The 21,418-nt window shown below is 33.2% G+C and overlaps 1 protein-coding gene across 5 annotated transcripts in view; it reads left to right on the top strand.

Annotated features, from left to right (window-relative positions):
- The window catches only part of RTTN (rotatin), an 87,199-nt gene that overhangs the window by 48,212 nt on the left and 17,569 nt on the right, over positions 1-21,418 (top strand). For 3 of the 5 annotated variants that reach the window (XM_087757595.1, XM_087757588.1, XM_087757579.1), the window contains 12 exons: positions 845-952; positions 1,586-1,744; positions 3,091-3,162; positions 6,307-6,499; positions 8,766-8,848; positions 15,691-15,741; positions 16,036-16,147; positions 16,912-17,110; positions 18,190-18,280; positions 19,306-19,459; positions 19,618-19,755; positions 20,719-20,930. In XM_087757595.1, coding sequence (XP_087613721.1) covers positions 845-952; positions 1,586-1,744; positions 3,091-3,162; positions 6,307-6,499; positions 8,766-8,848; positions 15,691-15,741; positions 16,036-16,147; positions 16,912-17,110; positions 18,190-18,280; positions 19,306-19,459; positions 19,618-19,755; positions 20,719-20,930 — 1,572 coding nt within the window. The remainder of the gene's footprint in view (positions 1-844; positions 953-1,585; positions 1,745-3,090; positions 3,163-6,306; positions 6,500-8,765; positions 8,849-15,690; positions 15,742-16,035; positions 16,148-16,911; positions 17,111-18,189; positions 18,281-19,305; positions 19,460-19,617; positions 19,756-20,718; positions 20,931-21,418) is intronic. The other 2 variants (XM_087757571.1, XM_087757603.1) reach the window with 1 other exon arrangement.

The following is a 21,418-nucleotide window of genomic DNA, read 5'->3' as shown; positions in this document are numbered from 1 at the left end:
CTTTGCTGACCTATGCTTTGTATTTCATTTTGTATTTTAATGCCCTCCCTCCCCAAATTCAAAGATTGCAAAATACTGTGCTTTGTGTGTATTGAGAAAATCCATGCAAAATATGCTGCTCCAAATGAAATGTCGGTCATCTACTGTGTAAAAACATACAGGACTGAGATGGTCAGAAGACACATACCTAAAATTTTAAGTGTCATGATTCATTATGAACGTAATGCATTGTTTGTGCAGTGCAATGATTAAACAGAGCATTTTGCAGGTATGTTGGGTTTTTTTGTTGTTGTTGTTGGTTTTTTTTAACCTGAGCTAAAGAAATTGATTTGCAAAGTCAAGTATGATTTCATGGAATCTGCAGCTTACTAGTATGCGGTAGTCTGCGTGACTTCATTTAATCATGTGGCAGGTGCATGAAGAAATAGAATGAATTATGATCAAAGAAATAATTGCATGTTCTTATTTGGTAATTTTCTGCACTTGTGTAATGTAACAGGGAAAGACAGATATTAATAATAAGCAAAAATAAAAAATGTAAGGAGTACATTTTGAATGGAAATAACTATCCCAGTATTTCAAGTGAAATATTTAATCTCTCTTTAGCACTGCTGTCCTAATTCTATGAAGAATGACGCAAATTTAATTTTATTCATTAGGTGAAGTTGGCAGGTGAAATACATGTTTATAGAGGCAGAATCAAAATCTTTTTCCTGGAATATCAGTGTTGGGTGCATTTAAAGTGTTTTAGTATGTAATTGGTAGCTCAAGCTGTTGGCAGACTGACATGGCATTGAAAGATTTCTAAAATAATTTCTTAATTTATTTTCTGTTTTCTAATCAGGACTGGATATCTCTTTGGTCTTTGCCTTATGATAACAGTGAAGAACAAGTTCTTTCTCAGCTAGGTTTGGCATGGCTGGTTCCTTTGTGGGTGGATAGAGACCCTGAGGTTAGTTAATGCAATGTTAAGTTGATATCTTATTTTGACCCTGAAGTATTTGCAAAATTTTTGTTTCATTAATTTATTTAATATTGAAACTACTGTTTTGCATTATCTAAAATGCTACTGACTATATCCTAAATAACAGTAACAATAAAGTAAGGAGAATGTTTCCATATAAACATCATCTGAGAAATCCTTCCCTACATCTTCTGTCTTCTATGCTTTCATTAGTCACTCATGATCATGATTCATAGGCAGTTTTCATTGACATTACTGTTACTTAGCTGCAAAGCAGAAATATTTACATGAACTACAAATTTAGAGCAGATGTATTTAATGCAAATCTGTTAAATTATATGAGTTTGCTAAATGGAACTATTTTTAAGTGGTAAAATGTGAAGAATATTGAAGACTATCTTAGTATTTTTAAATATTCAAAAATCTATTTGATTAATTCTTTCATTTTTATGTACACATAGTTGTGATTATAAGGCCATAGAAATATAGGGAAAGAGGTTGTTACTATTTAAATGATTCCCTTAAGCTCCAGATTCAGTTGATTACAACTTAATAATTTAAAAAAATATGTTGCTAATTACTGTAAGAAATATCACTTTGTGTTGTGCTTATATGTACTAGGTCAGATTTACAGCACTTGGAATAGGATCAGCTCTTACATCTCTTGAAATAGGATGTATTGCTTTAGCAGAAAGCTGCCAGAACATTTCAGGAGGGCTGTGGGGAACGGTGATAAACATCCTTCTGGACCAATCTGAATGTAGCATGGTACGCAGGGAGGTACGTTTCATGTGTCCTTCTGCTGTCTTAGGTTGTCGAGTTTTTTTCATTAAGGAGAATATTTTTAAGGAGTTGTTTTTTCTTTTTTAAAATTCTATATATCTATATTCTGATGCTGCACAACACCCACTGCTTTGTAAGTTAAATACTACCTAATTAAAATAAAAGTTTAGCTGCTTATTTAGAATTACTCAAGAAGCAACAATTACAGATGACTAGTGTAAAAGCAGAAATGATCTAAACAATACAAGTGAATGCATAAAAACTCTTAAGGCTTATTCATGCAGACAAATAAGTTGCTATAGCACAGCAAATTAGCTCAGATTTTAATGGCTGGTTTGTTCCATTTATGAACACTTTGGCATGAACTCATCTCCTGATCTGTAGTAAATATCTCTTCATTGCAGACATGAGGTAATCTAATTTGCCTAGGCACTTGAGAGTTTGTACTCTGGTAGAACAGCACATAGACCTATATAATACTATGTTTAAACTGTGTACACGTTTTTTGCACCTTTCTATCAAGTCTAGTTGTATGGGGTTTTGTTTTCCAATGATTAAGAAAGAACAACTGTGACAAATAGTGGGTTAGTTTCTTCCCCGCTCTGTTGCTCAACTAATTACATACTCCAAAGTTATATTTTGAATTTATTTGTGCAAAATGCATTTGAGAATGCATGCGTCATTGTTTTATTTAACTTCCAAATCATTTTAGTAGTGTCATAAGAGTCAAATTAATGACAAAAACTTGACAAAGGATGAAGAAAGCAGTTTAAATCCACCCACGTATGCATGTGAAACATTTGTAATAGAAATTAGAAAAACATGCATGCCATATATTTAGAAAGGAGAATGTTTGGAACATATGTGTCTGTCCCCCCCACATTGTCCCAATTATTTTACAATAATTTTAAAAAAATACATGAGGAGAATAGAGTGAAGGGTCATAAACAGTTACCAGGTTTTTCTGCTTGGGAAAGTATTTTTTCCAATACTTCTTGTTATATAATGCTTATTCATCAGGATTGACTGTACTGGAACAGTGATGAAAGTATTTTATAAAAAAATTAATTTGTTTCCTAGTAATTTCTATTCCATCTCTTCCTTGTCTTTTTTTCTTACCAGCCTTCTCTTGTGCCATGCCCTAATGACGTCTGTCATAGGTGAAGTTTGAGGGGTTTTCGGTTATATCCTTCTAATTTTTTTTTTCCCCAAATGAAAATTATTTGCGTTTTGACATAAGTCTGAAGCAATGGAATAATATGTAGACTGTGCTGTTCAATCTGATGTGTTTTTTTTGAACTGTGATGGCTAGATGAAAATATTGATGCTTTCATTTCTTTCAGGCTGCTTTTATTCTACAAAATCTCCTTGTGATTCCAATTCCTACAGAAGATGTGAAAGATTGTATTTGGCAAGTGAGTGACTATTACATTTGTAAGAAAGGTCATAGTGTCACTGAGAGACGTTATTTGATATAAAAACTTATGTCAGTATACCCATAAAATATATTTAAAGTGTATGAGGAAGAAGAAATTCTGAGAATGTGATGCTTATAAAATGTTTTGAAAGAAATATGTAAGTGATGAGAAACAACCCTTTCCAAAGAAAGATGAAGCAGCTTGTTGCTTAAGTCAATTTAAATGCTTCTTAAAAACATACTCCCTTGCTCAAAGCAGGGTGAACTAGAGCAGGTTGCTGAGGACTGTGTCCAGTTAGGTTTTGAGTATCTTCAAGGATGGAGACTGCACAATCTCTCTGGGCAACCTGTTCTAATGTTTGACTACCCTCACAGGGAAAAAAAAATTTTCTCAAGTTTAAATAGAATTTCCTGTATTTCAGTTTTTGCTCCTTGCTTCTTGTCCTGTCACGGGACACAAATGAGTTTCCCTTTACTTTCTCTCATCAGATATTTATACAAACTGATAAGATCCCCTGGAGACTTTTCCAGTTCTGATCTTGAGTCAGTCATCTTATGTTACCTTCAGCAAGTCTGATTCATTTTACATAAAGGTCTTTGGATCTTAGTTCCCCATTTTTCACTTTTTATTGCCTTGATACCTGTTCTTTCTGTCCATCTTGCTCCTTCCAGTATGTGGGCTCATACCTATATGAGAACAATGGTACAGTGTATGTTCTTTCTGAAGAGATTGGAAGATGCAACCATATCCTGTTCTATCTGTTCCTTTCTGCAAAAGATCAAGTTAGTGCTGAAAATAGTGCTCCTGTTTTACTAGGATAAGTTATATATGATTCAGCTGCACCCAAAATCAGTTATGCTATTTCTTGCAGAGCTGCGTTTTACAGTATGTCTTATCTTTCCTTTACATCTGATCATAAAGGAAGATGTTCAAATAACCTTATGAATCTGGCCCTTGTTTCAGTCTTCTTGCTTATTTCTTATATTTTATCAATATAAATAGTATTTCTTTCAATTCATAATAGCAGGGGATTTACAAGGGTCAGCCATTGTAACTTGATGATATAAACTCTAAAAGTTGCTTTTTAGTCTTTTTAAACATTTCAACGACTATGGTGAGGTGACAAAAATTGAATCCAGTTGCAGAATTCTGGATGAATTCCAGTGCAATTAATAGAAGCTTTGTGTCAATGTGATTCTTATTAAGAAGTGCAATTTAATGGAAATTGCTCATCACTTAAGTGTTCATGCTGAAAGATATTATCAAACAACACTTTATGGTAACTGGTAAATTAAAACTGTTGAAAATACAAACAACAATTAAAATTGTGAGATACCACTGGGATCAAATTCTGTATTTCAGAGTTACATTTTTTCCCTTGCACTGAATGAGGTGGTTTGTCTGTTGAGCTTAATGCAAGCAAGTTCAAAGGAGAGCTATAAGTGGATCTGGGTGAATAGTAGGAATAATGTGCCATTGCCAAAGTAGAACGTTATCATTTTATCCCTTAAGCAAATAGGGCTGTAAAAGGAAAGGCTGTTAATAGAGTTTGTGGGCCAGTATCTTCACGAGAATGTCTGTAGTGTTGCTGTTATCTAGTTGATCTGCTTAGGAAATTTTTTGTCATGAGTAAAGTCAACCTGTGTAAAGTATTCTAAGACTGCAACATACTGTGTTGTATGAAGATTGCTGAAGTCGGAGCACTTTATGAATGTAATTGATGAGTAACTCTTTCAGGGCTCTTGTTGTACAATAAAGTGTCTGGCATAGCTTTTTAAACCAGCAAGACAGTTCTGGATAGTAAAATTTTGACTAAATTTAACAAAATTGCCAAAGTATGCATTTGTCATAGTATATTGCTGACAGTGTACGAGTATAGTTTTATAATTCATTGTTAAAAGTTAACATGAAATACTACATTCTTCAAACTGTTTGTCTATCTAATTCTCCATTAATTGGCATATAAGGTAAATAGTGAAAATAGTCTGTTTATATATTACAGAAACAAAAAAAAAATGAGCAGTACCCATCCAAATCTCTGGTTATAACTTACCCTGTAATGCAAAATAGTTGTAATGCTTCTACTTGATCTGTTCTTTGTTTTGTTTTGTTTTCTTGGAACATAAGCTGGTATTCAGTGTAAATGGAGTTGTTGGGGGAGATCTAGACCCTCTTGGGGACGAATAGTGTTTTTCAAATTACTTGCAGTCCATCTACTCTCTCCTGACTGCCAAAGAAGGTTTTTAATTATCACTGACAAATTTTCTTTCCATAATTTTAACTAGTTTCTTTCTGAAGTACTGCAAGATGCCTCCTAAAACTGCCTTGCAGAATGTCATTGGTTTGAATTTTTCTCAGTCTGGGTTCTTTTGCCAATTAACATTTTTAATTTTTATGGTCACTCTAAAACAGGTTATGTTGTAGCTTAATAAAACTTCTGTTTTCTTCTGTTACCATAGAAAACACTGGAGAAATACTGTAACAAAGGCAGTCAAATCAAACTGTTTATTTGAAATAAGACTATGAAGTCTTTCTTTCTAGGTGTAAATCCACTTTTCTAGAAAGTTTTCCCTGAAGTCAGTATTTAAAAAGAAATGACTGAAAACCATTCTTCAGAGACTTTCTTTGTTTTTATGTCTTGTTTTCTAAATAAATCTTTTATCATAGTAGATTGATGTGGATAGATGTAGTATAATGGCAGTATACTTTAGAACAGGATGACCTTTTCAGAACATTTACTATGTATGAGCGTGCTCTTTTTCTAAAGAAAACTTTTACATTAGTTGATATCTCTAAGTAGAATTAAATGAGATATTAAAATTGTAAAGTCTCCTGATACATACGCTGCATGAAAACCATCCAGGTATAACTTTCTGTGGCTTAGCTGTTAACAAGTTTCTCAGGAGCTAAATAACTACTTCCATTTTGCTAAATAACTACAGTTTTTGTAATATATTGTGATTTAGCTCAGCCTTAATAAAATCTGCATTTGATTTTTTGAATCTGTTAGTTACAGCCTGTAAACCAGCTATGTGTATACACCCATACACAGTATTAGGCTTTACTTGGGTTTTTTTGACAGTTTATTTTGTGTAAAAGATTCCTTTTAAGAAATGATCTTTGTGAATTTCATGTCTTCAGGGTCCCTGTGTACATGATGAAGAATCTGGCCTCTCTCAGACAGGAAAACCTGCACTTAAGGCCCTTTTGTATCACTGCCAATTCTATGAACATGTGAATCAGATGGTGAAACACTGTTACCTTGGATGTTATATGTTTGATTTGAATTCTTCCAAGGAAGACAACTTCATAATGGAAAAAGGTGGTATAACTGGTAAGTGATGTTAATATAATCTTGTAGTATTTTAAATCTACTTAAATAACTTCTAGTTTTAAGTAACTTACCTCAAATAATTCTTACTGAAAATGGAACTGAAAATTAATATATAAACCATTAACTTAAATATGTTGTTAAGTCAAAATATTGCTCTGAGGATTTAAGAAGTAGATAAATCACTAGTTTAATGTATCTCAGAAAAAGCTCTGAGCTGTTATTTACATCTTCAAAAAGTTACAAATGGAAAAGATGTAATTGGTTCTGCAGTACATTTTCTTGCAGCATATTGGGGGTAAAATACTTATTACAGTTGTGACTTTATGACAGACCAGTACAATGAAAGTTTAGGAAAAAGAAATGTATAGATCATTTCTAAGACTCCTGTTTCTTGATGTGTTCAACTTTAAAGATACAGGAGTAGGAGTGGACTCTAATATGCTGAAGTTAGCTGAATTCTAAGACATTCAGGTATAATTCAATTCATAGACCAATTATATTTAATACTCAGATTGGATTGAAATTTTTTTTTCTAATGTGTATACCCTTGGAGTATTTCACATCTATCTTTTATATTGACTAATCATTTTCAGAACAATATTTCTAAGTCTTACTATGATGCATTGTGGGAACCCACATTCTTATCCAGATATGTATTATGATCTTAAGTTTAGAAAGCTAGGAAATTCTTCAGAGACCTCAATTAGTAAAATCTGTTCAAGGGAAGGAAAATTACTAAGGTTGCTCTTTTTGGTTTCTTTCTTTTTTTGTGTGCCTAAGTTTCTGAATTTCCATCTTCTAAGGCTACATTTTTAAACAATTCTTGTAGGTCCGCTGCTGTAAACTTATGTTACAGAAGCATGAACAGAAGAAGAATAGTATTTCCTCTACCAAGTTATGACTTTATGACAGACCCAAGGAAAAGAAATATTCTTGGTTAACTCACTGAGTTATCAGAGAAGTACCCCAGCAGTATATAAAATTACAGCCATAAAAATCCTCAATTTCTTCTGTGGCTGCTTTATTTATCTATAAGTGTAATTTTTTCAATCCAACACATTTCACTCCTCCCATGGTCCTCTTATTTATGCTTCTTGGTAGTTCTGTTAGCTGATGCAATATCATATCTAAGAGCAACTCAAACTCCAGCATTGTAAAACTTGTCAGTGAGCAGCTGTGATACATTTGTATCAGGTCATTGACAAGGAAAGCAAAAAAAAAAAAAAAAAAAAAAAAAGTTTTTCCAGGAGCTTTGAAATAAGGAGGGAGAATCATCTATGATATTACAGGAACAAGAAACAAAATTTTTGTTTATTTAAAAAAGGGAGTACAGGACAATGTTTGCTCTATCTCTAAAACTATAGTGTTTGAAAGGCTTGTAAGTCCTTCATTCATATGTTCAGAATTGCATTGTTTAGCTATAATGACCTGTTTCTGCTTTTTAATAGGTCCCTTGTCATCTCTTAATAGATCTTGCTTTAGTTTATCTTCCTGAAACTATTTTTGACCTTTTTTTCCCAATGTATCTTCCTTACATTTTTCAGGAATATAAAAAATCTCATCCACAAAGCTATGATAAAAATAAAATCAGTTAGCTAAGTTTAGTAATTAGCTGAGATATGTATAGGGCTTCTACTTTTGTGGGTTTTGCACTCAGAATCTGTGTAATCTAGTGCTTTATTCTTTCTTGTTTTCTTTTCTAAATATAAGAAAGCTTCAAAACCTATTGACAGGTTTGTGCTATAAAATTTTTGTCACTTTTTATTCTGAAACAGATTTACAAAGTAATTCTGCCTTCATTATATTTATGAATATGGGTTCACTTGAAACTGCTTCTCTCAAAATGTGAATTTGAAGTTTTTTGAAGACGATGACATCTGTTCATTATGTTTGTGCTGCGAGACCCCAATATCTTCAATACGTTTGTACTATTACATTTTAAAACCAAATCTGAATTATTTCAAATGACTAAAGGCTATGCAACTGCAGTTTGAGCTAAGATAGCTTCTTCCAGACTATTTTATGTTGCAAGTGAATTGTATTTTATTTAATTTCTGTTCAAGGGATATGCTGGATAAGAATTCATAGGTACAATGTGTGAAAACTTATATTCTGAGATCTTCAAAAGGATAACTGTGGTTGGCTACTTTTCTGTTTCACTGAAACAATCCTTTGAAAAGCTTGTTATGCTCTCTGCTGGTCTTATAGTAATGAAAAAGAAAACTTTTTTTGTTCGATTTTGATTTTTATTCTTTTTTCCATACAGACTTTGATGATTCTATTAATCTTTGGAAGGCTCCATCCAGTCAAAGCCGATCTTCACATTCTCAGTCAACATCTGAAACTATGGTAACTTAGAGAGTAATCTATTTATTTTAAATATAAAGTTGCGCATGAAATACGTTGAAGAAAATTAGCACTTCTACAAATGCTAAAAAATGCCCAACAAAACACAAAACAGAACTGAAATTAAACTGAAAATTGAAAAAGTTGAAACAAGATCGAAATTTATCCTGAAGTAGTTTTAATATGCTAAAGAAAACTTTTATAGTTATTTACCTGAGCAAAAATAAATAAAATAGCTTACCTCGACTAGTTAAATGCATACAGCAGTGCTGAATTCTGTAGCTTCTCACAGCAAGACATATTCTCTAGAGAATACTTTGTAATTGGCTTTATTGACAAAATGCAGTCATGTCCATCTGTAGTTGTCATTGCTGCTGCTTTTACCCAAACTGTCCTTTCAGAGTGAACCTATATTTACACTACACAGCTACAAAACTGGATCAATCAAAACTACAGAAGTACATTGGGTTAAAATTATATTCTGTGTCATAATAAACTCTGGATTCTGAAAATGCTTTTATAAAACATAAAAGTGGCACAAGTGTTTCCAAGACCCAAAATAGATGTGAAAAATATAAGAAAGCAGGTGGCTCCTTGAAAAATTTGTTTCTGGCTAGGATGATTACTGCAATGAAAGGCTATAAACATATGCTGTCTTTCAAGATGGCAAATGCAAAGGAAGAGAAATTGAAATACATTCTTCCAGTTCCAGAGTGGATTTGCAATATCAGATCAGGCTGTGGAGGAAGCTTTCATAATATTAATTAGTTACCTGATAAAAATCCTATATTTTCTATGACTGCAGCATAACTCCAAGAAAACTCTGCCATGTTGCACTGAAATCCATTTTTATAATTTTATATTGTCTTCAAAAAATTTTGATTTATGAATAATGATCTAAAGTAATATAGAAGCCATAATATCATAGCTCAGAAGTTTCTTTTCTGTTGAACAGATGTGCTGATGTGACAGACTGCTAAAGCACAATGAGTTATATCTTATTTTATTGAATAATGTTGTTATGCCCATTTTTGCTGTGGATTGTGATAAAAATACCAACATAGAAAAGCCAGTATTGAAATTTTGTCTCAAAATTTTTCACAATTATAATTTTTCCTTACTGTTTTGACTCTCTATTATAAATGTGTTTCTGTCTAGTACTGTTACTGTTATCTGGCATGTTTTTAATAATTGAGGAAAAAGTATACTCTAGTTTTAAGCTGAAATTTCTCTTTTTCAGAAATTTTATTAGTGAATTTAATTTTCATTTATCTAAACCAAAATAAACCCCCCAAAAAACTGTTAGGGTTATTTTAAACACAAATATTCAAATTTGAATATTTGAAACTAAAATAAATGAAAGTGCATGTAAGTCAGGAAGTAGATGCTAACATGAATACTGCTTAAAAAAATATTTACATAAGAATCTCAGGTTGTTTTAAAAGCAGTTGTTTCCAAATTGCTTCTTACTGAATAAATTGAGTGACGCTTTCTTATAGGAATAAAAATTGAACAAATTTCTCTTGTTTTGTTAATATTACTTGAGGGAAAAATTAAATTTCAGCAATTCTTATTAGGGTTGAGTGTCTAATCTACTTAAAGTTATGCCTGAGTTCTCATGAAGAGTTGAAGAGTTCATTACATGAAATTGCTACAGCTTCGGTAGCTTAAAAAAGGAAAAAATAATTTGGAATCTACTAGATCAAATTAATGTATTTTTATTTATATGTGTAAAGTAGCATCATAGTTTAACATAAAGGCATAGCTCTACAATTCCATTTAACAAATGGACAACTAATTATTTAAAGTGGAAAGCACAGTGTAATACTCAGATACACTCATTTGTATCAGTCTTCCAGATGTTGTAGACTTCGTATTTGCTAAGATTATGCTCTTACAGCTAATTTAAGAGAGTTTGATTCAAGTTTGATTTTCGTTCTGTTTTGTTTTCCTTCTTCCCCTGAATGCGTATAAAGATTTCACAGGAAAACTTTGATTATCATTTTTGGAAGTTAACTTAATTTCCATTTGTCTTTCATGGCCCTGTTTAGCAGCTGCAAACTCTTTTTTTTTTTTTTTTTTTTTTAAATTTTTTTATTATTAACTAAGTGTCCTGGTTTCAGCTGGGATAGAGTTAATTTTCTTCCTACTAGATGTATATTCTTTTATCATCATTATTACCAAAAAAAGACTGTCGTGGTTTAACCCCAGTCAGCAACTAAGCACCACACAGCTGCTTGCTCACCCTCCCCACCCCTGGTAGGATGGGAGAGAGAATCAGGGGAAAAAAAAGTAAAACCCATGGGTTGAGATAAAGAGAGTTTAATAGGACAGCAGAGGAAGAGAAAATAATAATAACAACAATAACGATGATGATGATGATAAAAGAATATACAAAAGAAGTGATGCACAATGCAGTTGCTCACCACTTGCTGACTGATGCCCATCCCATCCCTGAGCAGCAATCACCACCCCCTGGTCAACTCCCCCCAGTTTATATACCGAGCATGACATCATATGGTATGGAATAGCCCTTTGGCCAGTCTGGGTCAGCTGTCCTGGCTGTGCCCCCTCCCAGCTTCTTGAGCACCTGGCAGAGCATGGGAAGCTGAAAAGTCCTTGACTAGTGTAAACTCTGCTCAGCAAGAACCAAGACATCAGTGTGTTATCAACATTATTCTCATCCTAAATCCAAAACAGCACTATACCAGCTACTAGGAAGAAAATTAACTCTTATCTCAGCTGAAACCAGGACATTAAGTTTCTTATCTTTAAAAAAATAGCAGTGCTGACATGACAGATCGTAAATTTCCAAGCCAAAAGGCAATATGCAGAGGTCTGATGTTCCAATGCCAGTATTAATTAGGGAAACAATGATAGAGTAAGGGAACTGGGGCTAAATACAAAGCGTATTTCGGAGGGCAGTTAATGACTATTGTCTATCTAGTAAAGTTTGGAAAAACTTTTAAAACCTCACACTTGTCCTGAAATCAGGCAATTACAATTTATTCCTGTATAACTTCGCATTTTATGTTCCTACAGTTTGGCCCAAAGCTTTCCATTTTGATGTGTGAGAAAAAAAAATATATTTATGAAGTCATTGCCAAAAGTTTGTAGAAGTTTGTCTCTAAATTTTATATGTTGATGGTACCAGGAAAATAGAGTTATTCCAAGCCCACTAGATGGCATGCTTTCCTCATCACAGTTGAAAGGGAGTCTGCAGGTCCTATTGAAGGGAAATTTTTTTTTTTGTGTGCGTATAGTACAGATTTGATGACAACAGCCACAAATAATTGAGAGTTACAAGCTCTCAAACCAAGTAGAATTTTTTCTATCGGAAGCTCTTCTCTGATATTTTAATAACATTAAAAAACAGAAATTTCTTCTAAATATGTCCATATCCATTCATTTAATGAATGTCAGTCTAGGAAGCTGAAACTGGTTTTTGCTTTAGTAAGCCACATCCTGAAGATCTTTGCAGAAGCAAAAGTGATGTCTTTTTACTGAACTATATGAATTTATTTTCTGTGAAGAGAAAAGATCTGCTGGATTTTTTTTTTTTATATATTTGAAAACAGTTCTGACAAAAAGAAAAAAACACATAGTTTTCTCTGTTTTCAGATTTCATGTAATCAGTACTTTAATTGATCTATCTGCTGTCAAAGGCTGATTTCACACAGGGTTCATATAACTTTAAGTGAGAATATTATCTACTTTTTGGCTTAATGTTTTGGTTTTTTTTTCCCCATCCCCAAATTTTCCCCCAAATTTGCAGAAAGTAAAATTGATAAAATTAAAAAGCAAGTATATTCATAACAGAAATTATTCTTTTTCTACTTTAGTCCAAAAAATAGTCTGTTAGAGGTCTTGCAGAGGCCATGAGTACAATTTTGCCCATTTTATAGAGTAAAGAATAGTTATGTGGGGATGAAATCAGTGATTCAAGGTCATGTAAAAGACAGCAGCAAAGCTGGATTGTCTGTACTCTGTTAACTCCTGTGTACTGTATTTAGTGTCTTTAAGATCTCAGTGGATTACTGATTTTTGTCAAATTTATCTTTATTTTTCTCTAAATGGGAATATGGATACTGTAAAAAGTCCAATTCTGAGAAGATTAAAAATCTTTGTCTTTTATAGAATTCATAGTTTAAACATTTGCTCAGGTTATCATTACAGAGAACAAATCCTTATTCTTACTTTAACCAACATGTTTGCTTTGTGTTTAGTATGTATGATTGAGAACACCAGTCAGCATGGAGGTACCAAGTTCCGTCACACTGCATAAGGGCTGTTTTGTGCCCAGGACTGCTTAGCAAAATGAGCAGTTATTTAAAAACTTGAGCTAAAAATGGCGCAGGTTAAAGATCTACAGACATTTCCCAGATAGCTTTAAGTCATGGCCATTCTTTCCTATGAAATCTTCCTGCTATTTTATAAAAATGGGTGCTTTATTTTCTGGAACCATGGTTACCAGAGTGCTATACAGTTAAGTGATTTAAACCTTTGAAAAGAGAACTGAATAGAATTAATCACTGCAAGCCTATTAAAGCAATGCCAGAGGGATTTTTATACTAGAGGTTAAGAAAAGACCTTTTATTCATATCTAGTAGATAAATGGCAAAACGCTCACATTTCTCCTGTATTTCCACTCAGACAATTTTTGTAGTCTTTTGTGTTAGTTCTAATCTGCAGTTGTCATCTCCCCCCACACACAACCCTTTCTTTTCCAATTAAACCCTCTTCCAAAGTCTCTTTTTTCACTGTTAAGCAACAGAATGCTTCATTGCTCTCAGAAAGAATATGGTGGCAGTAGTAAATATATTTTATTAGATATAACCAGACCTCCAGTTCATCCTTATCAAAGGTGATTTATAAAAGCAGTAATATCTGTTCTTCCCTGGAAGGCAGAACATTCTGGAAACAACTTCATTGTGTTACTGTATGTTTTCTGTTAAGGTAGCAGAAAATTTCTGGTTTTAACCCATGTCCCACTGTGAAGCAATTACCAATGAATGTTCCATCAATGCAGGAAGCTGGTATTTTTCTAACCAGATAAAGCTTTTATTGATTTTAATTTTTTTAACATATCTAAGACCTTATTTTTATTTCTTCGCCCAAAGTGTTTAGACAGTTTTAGAAGATGGAGAAAAAATGTTTGTGCGATGTAGAAAATATTATTCACTAATATGTGAAAGCTTGTATAAATTCATAATAATATCTTTAAAATGACTCTCAGCATAGTAATAATTCCTTTTAGGGCTTTACTTGTTGCAGAAGAACCACATGGACTGTTAGAAGTTGCATTTTGGGTTTGTGCTTTTTAAGAAAAAGAGTTATGTTTTTTGTCATTTATTAGAATGCTTGGAATTGAAGTATAGGGCTGAACAAATGCAGAATTTACCATGTGTCAAGATGGATTGATTTACTCTAAATAATGGATTTTAATAATTATTTAAATCAGCAAGCATGAAACCTTAAATAATTTATTTCAATGGGCAAATATGGGTTTTATTTGTATAATCTAAACAGAACTTGAATTTCAATTGGTCGGTACAATTTGGTACTGCATTTTGCTAACAAAACAATTATTTAGCTAAGCATGTCCTAGTGTTTATGTGACAGAAGCTATATGTGAATCCTGGGTTTCAGACATGCACCCCAGATCTTACTGTAGCTTGTCTTCTGTGTTACAATAACCTTCTGGCTTTTTTGAGGAACAACTATGGATGCTTGAGGAGAAAGATTCAAGACTGTAAGATGGACAGTAGTGGGAGACTAGAGGAAAATAGGGGGGAGAAGCGAGTTACAACATGGAGGTGTCAACCTTTAGCTCATGCAGGGATTCTGGTCTCAAGTAAAGATGTGCTGGTAGAAGCCGAACAATATTTGGAAGTGATGGAGGGTGGCAGGTTGGGTTAAACCGTCTAAGGGATGAGAAAAGACTAAGTAGAGAGTTTCTGTAGCTCGAAATGCTGCTGACTAAATCAAAACCAAACCTCGAAAGCAGTGACATAACTGCAAGGATACAATAGCTAGGGAGAGAGTAATGTGTGATTTCTTTCCCTCCACCCTTTTTGTCAATTAAGTCACTTTTGACTTTTCCTTGGGTAAAAAATATTCCAACTGATATTCTAATAAAACTTTAAAAAGAAAACCTTTGAAATATTTCAGTCTTCCTTAGAAAGCTCACTGTGAGGAAAAGTCTAACATCCTTCTTCAAGCTGTGACTATCTCAGGATTTCATTGGATTCCCTAGCATTCTGTATTCTTTACACTGCATAGTGACACTCTTGAAGAAAATTTATCTGATGTGAATTGTCCAGCTAGAAAACAAAAAACAGAAGTGAAAAAGTGACCTGACATAGGAGATGCTTATCCCATGCTCTGAAACAGGTCACAGGTCTTGTTGTGTCACAAGAGCATATTATTAGGCTGGAGGCTCTAGGTCTTCTGATCTAAAGCTTGTGGTTTTAAACACAGTAGTAAGAGCACTAAGAACTTTTGAAAGCATGCAAAATTAACAATATGATAGATAATGTAGAATTGGTAGAAGGAGCCATGGTAGTATGGCAGTAGAATTATCTACTGTCATGTAAATATCTTATATCTTCACCATGAAATGAATACATGTGAGGATCACAGGACTAAGGTTAACAGAAGTACCCAGAGTCAGAAAGACTCTGGAACTTCAGCTTTGGCCAATGACTAATACACTTGTGATATTTTTATATGAGCATGTCCTGGTACAGATGGACAAGTGCTGATGCTCTCAGTAGAGCAAATAGTCCATGAAAAATTTGAGTTTAAATGCTTCAGTAATGCCTTTTATCTTTGTCCAAATGTAGGTTGAGTCAATTATATGGATGAAAAAGAAGGATGAAGAGGAGGAATTTCCAGTAACATGAGCATTGATAAGTTTTTAACTGAAATGTTTCAGGCTGTTCATATAGCACATCTTTCAATAGTTTCCATTATGGGATGTTTATAAATTTTACATATATATATGCATATAGTGAGCAAAATTTAATCAAATTGGTTTTGAACGGTAATTTTTACATCATTTTTGGTTTTGTGAGTTTGTTGGTTTTGGTGGGTTAGTAGGTTTTGGTCCCCTCCCTCAATCAAAATATAAGTAGAACTCTGCTCTATAAAAGCTGGAATCAAATAGTTTCCTTTTTATGTCTTTCTAGATTCAGTCTGCATCACTATCACTGGGGAGCGTTGCTGAGCTTCAGGCAATAGTCCCAACAAATTCAACCCATTTTATTCCTGAAACTGTAGTTGATCGGCTTATGGCACAAGGTAAGTCAAACTTCAAGTTTGTGTACATAATGATGAATACGATGTATTAGCCTGCCCATATTCCAGTATTTGTACATGCATATAAAACTTGCGTATTGCTGGAAGAATCACCATTGATGCTTCTAGTGGTCGTTTTGGAAGACAAACATGAAACACTTCCTTTAAAAAGAAATAGGGTAAAATACATTTGACAGAAATAAGTGAAAATTGTTGATACTGCTTGAAATGTAACTCAAGACTTAGGTTCTATTCCTGTCATCCAGCCACCCTTTCAAAACATTCAGTTTTGGTAAAGTTGTCATATACATACATGCACATGTACACACATGTGCACACACACACACAGAGATATATATATAATTCTCTTTATATGTAGAAGGATAAAAATTTATATAATGTAAAAAAAAATATAAAATTGTGTATGTGGAAAGAGATGTCTACATATACAAAATATTTTTCTGTTAAGGAAAGAAGTGAAAATTTATATCTTTCCAAAATCACCGTGTATCTTTAATGATTATTAGTGCCTTGTACAAGGAACATTTTAGTTCAGAACTATTTTAAAGAACACTCTTCCTGTATTGGATTTCTTGGTTGGCTTTTTTTTTTTACCTCATTCCAGAATATACTGTTTTAAATGTAGAGGGAACTTGGATATTTTATGAAAAAGAAAAAACAATTTGTTTTATGTAACTAATTAATTTTCTGTTCGTTGTTTTGGTTTTTTTTTTCCCCCCTCCTTTTTTTTATTAAACACATTCTAGGTCAAAGTGATACAACCACAACAGAAACTCCAAGTCAACATGATTCTCCCATGTCTGCTGCTCTGTCTAAACAGCGTGCTGTAGTCACACCTGCCCTTTTGTCAGCTGTTTGCGGCCTTCTGCACAATCTGCTGGTTGTCACACCAAAAGATACTGGAATTGCTCTTCAACAAGCACATTTGCTAACAGCTCTCAGCAGGTATGAGATCAATAACTGCTGAACTACAAACAAGGTGAAGCAATAGAAGGGAAAAATTTGAAATGAGATCTACCAATGTTTCTTACCAAAACTGTTAAATATATTGGTCACTTCTTGCTTCTGAAGTGTTCAAAAATGCCTTTTTTAAAAAAATACAATCAACAAAAGAAAAAAATTTGAGTTATTTCTCTTTTTCACAGAAAAGGTATTCATATTGGTGATTCCATTTGGGGTGTCTGTCTTCTACAGGACTACTGTGTTCTTCTGGTAATGTTTTAGGTTTTTGTCTAGACAGCCATTTAGTCATCCTTTTTGGAGGGTAATTTCTTAATTTCTTTTTCTTTATTAGAACAGTACATTATATAGTCAGGTATTCAGAATTGCAGATCATTTCAGTTCATTTTATGATTTTCTTCTTTGAATTGTATGCAATGCTTTGAGGATGAGCCAAGGGCTGTCACACTAAAAGAGAGTAAATAATGCTTGCCAGATTTGGGAAAGTATAGCATGATAACCATAGTGTTTTGTTTATTTTTTAAAGAAGGAACAACTTCAAAATAGCCTTCAGATTGTATTCCATGTTTTCACTTGCATTGTAACAAATTCTTTCACTTGTAGAAAGTGTTTGGAAGTCCTGAAGTGAAGCATGAAACTTAGTTTAGATTTTTTTTTTTAAGGTTTTCAAGAGCTTTTGTAGTTGCTCTTCATACTGCAATTAAGGAAAAAAAAAACAACCAAAACCAAAACAAACCCCATGTTTGAATACAGTTTGTATTATTATAGAGCTGTTAATTCTTCCACAGGAAAGAAAATAAGCAATCAAATATAAACAAACAATTTCTACCAGTGCAATAACAGCCATTGGATTTTATGTTAGTCTAACTATTTTGACACAAAGTACTGCTACTACAGTTGCCATTGCACTAGACTTACTGCTAAACCCCACTATTTTAAGAAAGTTCTTCATAATTTATTTTTACTCTGTTTATTTAAAATGTTCTCTTCTATGGAATGTTAAGTTAGTAGAATGTTTACTTATTTAAGTATATTTCTAACCAACTTACTTTATTTTATTTTAGTCTTGTAAGTGCTAATCTGGTTGAGAGATGTATCTTGGAACTGAAAGCTCCATTGGGTCATCCATGTCATATAGAACATGTAAAAGCCCAGGTCAGAGAAGCATTTGTTACTTTCTATTTTTTTTTTTTTAATTATGAAATTAATTATGTTTGCATAATCTTATTCTTTAACATAGTCCATACACACAGTAATAGGCTACATTCATGTGAATCTCTGTGCTTTTGACAAAGTTTAAGAGAAAATAAACTATGTTCAACGCAGAACAATTCATTTCTGTGAGAACTATACCTAGAACCATCAAACTGAAAACCAATTGTGTTTTAAAAATACAAATTGAGTTTAGTAGTTACAGAAATCATGTAATAGAATTTCTTTGTACAGTATTGAAGTATGAGCCAGATGCAGTTATTGACACTTTTCATATTTATTTTCCACGACAAACCTGGCTGCTTTGCTTTCTCTCCAATCCTGCAGGCACTTACGTAGTTCTCAACTAATTTTGATGTATGCAAAGCATATAAGGTTACTGCCAATGGAACTACCTTTGTGTCAAATTTAAGTCTGTATATATGACATATAGAACATACTATCTTCATGGCACAGCACCATTTTAAAGCTTCTGCTGCTCTACATTCATATTTGCTTTGAAGAAAGATACCCAGGTTATTAAGAAAATGTGTTTCTGCAGAAATCTTGTGAGAGTAAATAACTAAATATGTCAGGAATAATTTTTTTCCTAAAGCTTCAAATTGAGCTTCTGTTTTCAGGAAATACACACATATTCATCAATATTAATGACCATTTTTACGTTTTTCTTTGTGAGCTTTCAGAGAATATGATGGTCTACATTTAACGAGAGCCATGACTTTCTCACAAGGAACTTTATTCTTTGTCACTAGAAAATTTGATTTCACATGTGTTTCCAGACTAGGAATTCTGTTTCGTCTTTAAGAGAACAATTTTTAATTTATATCCTATTATTTTTTAAGTGGTGTATATTAATTCAAAATATTATGAATAAATTTGAGGTAATGTGAGTATCTAAATTAAAAAAAAATATGTGGAAGGTGCAAATGTATGGCTTTATTTCATATCTTTTTAAAAATATTTAACAGGTGTTATTACTACTTCAATACTTGTCGTCTGTGTCCAGGCTTCTGAAATCATGTTTATTGGTGGACTCTCAGCTTGTAACCCAGGATGAACTGTTGAAACCTCTCTTACAAAACACCTTCATGATTCTCGCCATTCGCACCAAAGATGGGTTAGGTAATGAAGTACTTTGTTTCCAGTATAGCCAGGCAGAGGCAGGTCTTCATTTACATACTACCTTCATTTAAATTGACAGTTGCTGTCAGGCTTAGCTATCCAGGTTTGTGTGCATGTGTAAATGGTTTGATTTTTTTTTTTCTATATTATCTTTGCAGATACCGAGTTAACATCTGTACTTCATGAAACATGGGTAGACTTTTTCAACCTTCTAGCTACATTATTGTGGAAGAGTGGCCAGATATCTCTTCTGCCTGTGACAGCAGCCCTTGCAAATCATTGTACAGCAATAATCGGTAATTACTATTCCTGGATGGGTTTTAACCTAATAACTAATAAGACAAATAAACAAATAGAAAAGAGGGGCATTCCTCTTTAGATGCTATTAAGTAATTACTGATGGCATATCCAGAGTGAAAACCAAATGTGTCCAGAGCTTGACTGACTTTTTCCCTTAATTGAATTTTTATAACTCTTTCTTATATCATCAGACTAACTTTTGAACTGCCAGATAAATTCACAAATTTTGTTTGCATGTATGGGTTGGTGATTCTAGTAGTAAACCTTAACCAAATCTGGCACCTTTGAGTAGAGCCCGAAACGATCCATTAGCACTTCATTTTTTCCTTATATGTGGGTTGTTTTTTTTTTTATATCTCACTTAAAAGGAAAACAAAGTTTTGAGGGGAGGTAAGAGATATAGGAATTCAAGACTATTATACAGGGTTTTGTTTGGTTTTTTTAATTATTCCTTCATTAGTTACTTGCCTAGTCAGGGCTCTAGGTCACCAAGATTCTGACATGTTTCAATACTGAAGTATGAGCATAGTCCATTCAACTTGTGATTTCAGCCAGGTGCATGTTAAGTGATCCGGTGAATCCAAATCCAATTGCACATAAAGCAGCTGATGGGTACAGTTGGTATTATAATGTAAACTGTTGAATAAAGTGAGGAGAGTTCAGAAAATTGTCGAACAAATGAGTGGTTTAGCAAATGGAAATTGCTTTTTTTTTGTTTTATAGTCAAATTAATGCAGAGCAATTAATTCATTCAAACCTATAAAGCTCAAACTTTTCTGTCTTAGATTTTTAAAGACTTATCAAATGCATACAATTTGTAGAATTCCTTGTGCTGTGCACAGAAATAACTGCTTCTTGGCTCACACACTTTTTTTGATAAGTCTTTCTCAGTTCTGAAGCACTTAAGCTTTATTCAGAATGAAATATAAAAATTTTTATTTTTCTGTTTAACCTTTCAGATACCATTTGTGATTGTATTCATCTGTCAGCCACATATCCTGCTTTATATGTGGCTAGTTTACAGTTCCTTTCTGTCCTTTTGAATGAGGAAGGAAGAAGACAGCTCCAAGATAAACAGAGTATATGTCAGAATCCAACTATTAGCTTTCTTCTGGATCACATTGAAGGATGCCAGGCATCAGTAACTCAACTTACTGCATTAATTATTCAGGTATTTAAAATCTGATGATGTGATTGCAGGATATATTTTTGCATTTTTGTATTTTGTTAAAAAGGAATGTAGTTACCTAATGAAAAATCAATTGTTTCCAGTTATGAACCAAAACATCTTTAATTTGAGACATCTGTTATACTCATTTTTGAAATTCATGTAATAAGCTGGAACAATTCTAAAGAAGCAACTTCTGGGAAGTACCTCCCAAGGCAATTATGCTGCAACAGCATGCTATGAACTCTTATGTAGAGAAGAAGATACATAGGTAGAATATGTCTGGCCAAATACTGATACGCTTTTTTTTTCTGCTTTTCCAAACTTGTAATGCAATTTTTTAAGGTTCGAGACGTAGTTATCTGCATTGTAAATGATAGCATTGTTCTTAGGAGCTGCCTTTCTTAAAATTGTGAATCAAAATGAATCATTAACCCTTCTAGTTCATTCCCTGATAGCATAAGATCAGTGGTGTTGTATTTAAGGAGTGT

This window comes from Nipponia nippon, unplaced genomic scaffold, assembly GCF_047370975.1.
Source record: "Nipponia nippon isolate SJK-2023a ecotype South Korea unplaced genomic scaffold, ASM4737097v1 scaffold_1, whole genome shotgun sequence".
NCBI lineage: Eukaryota > Metazoa > Chordata > Aves > Pelecaniformes > Threskiornithidae > Nipponia > Nipponia nippon.
The sequence above is the reverse complement of the archived record's forward strand: the minus strand, read 5'-3'. Positions and strand labels throughout refer to the sequence as shown.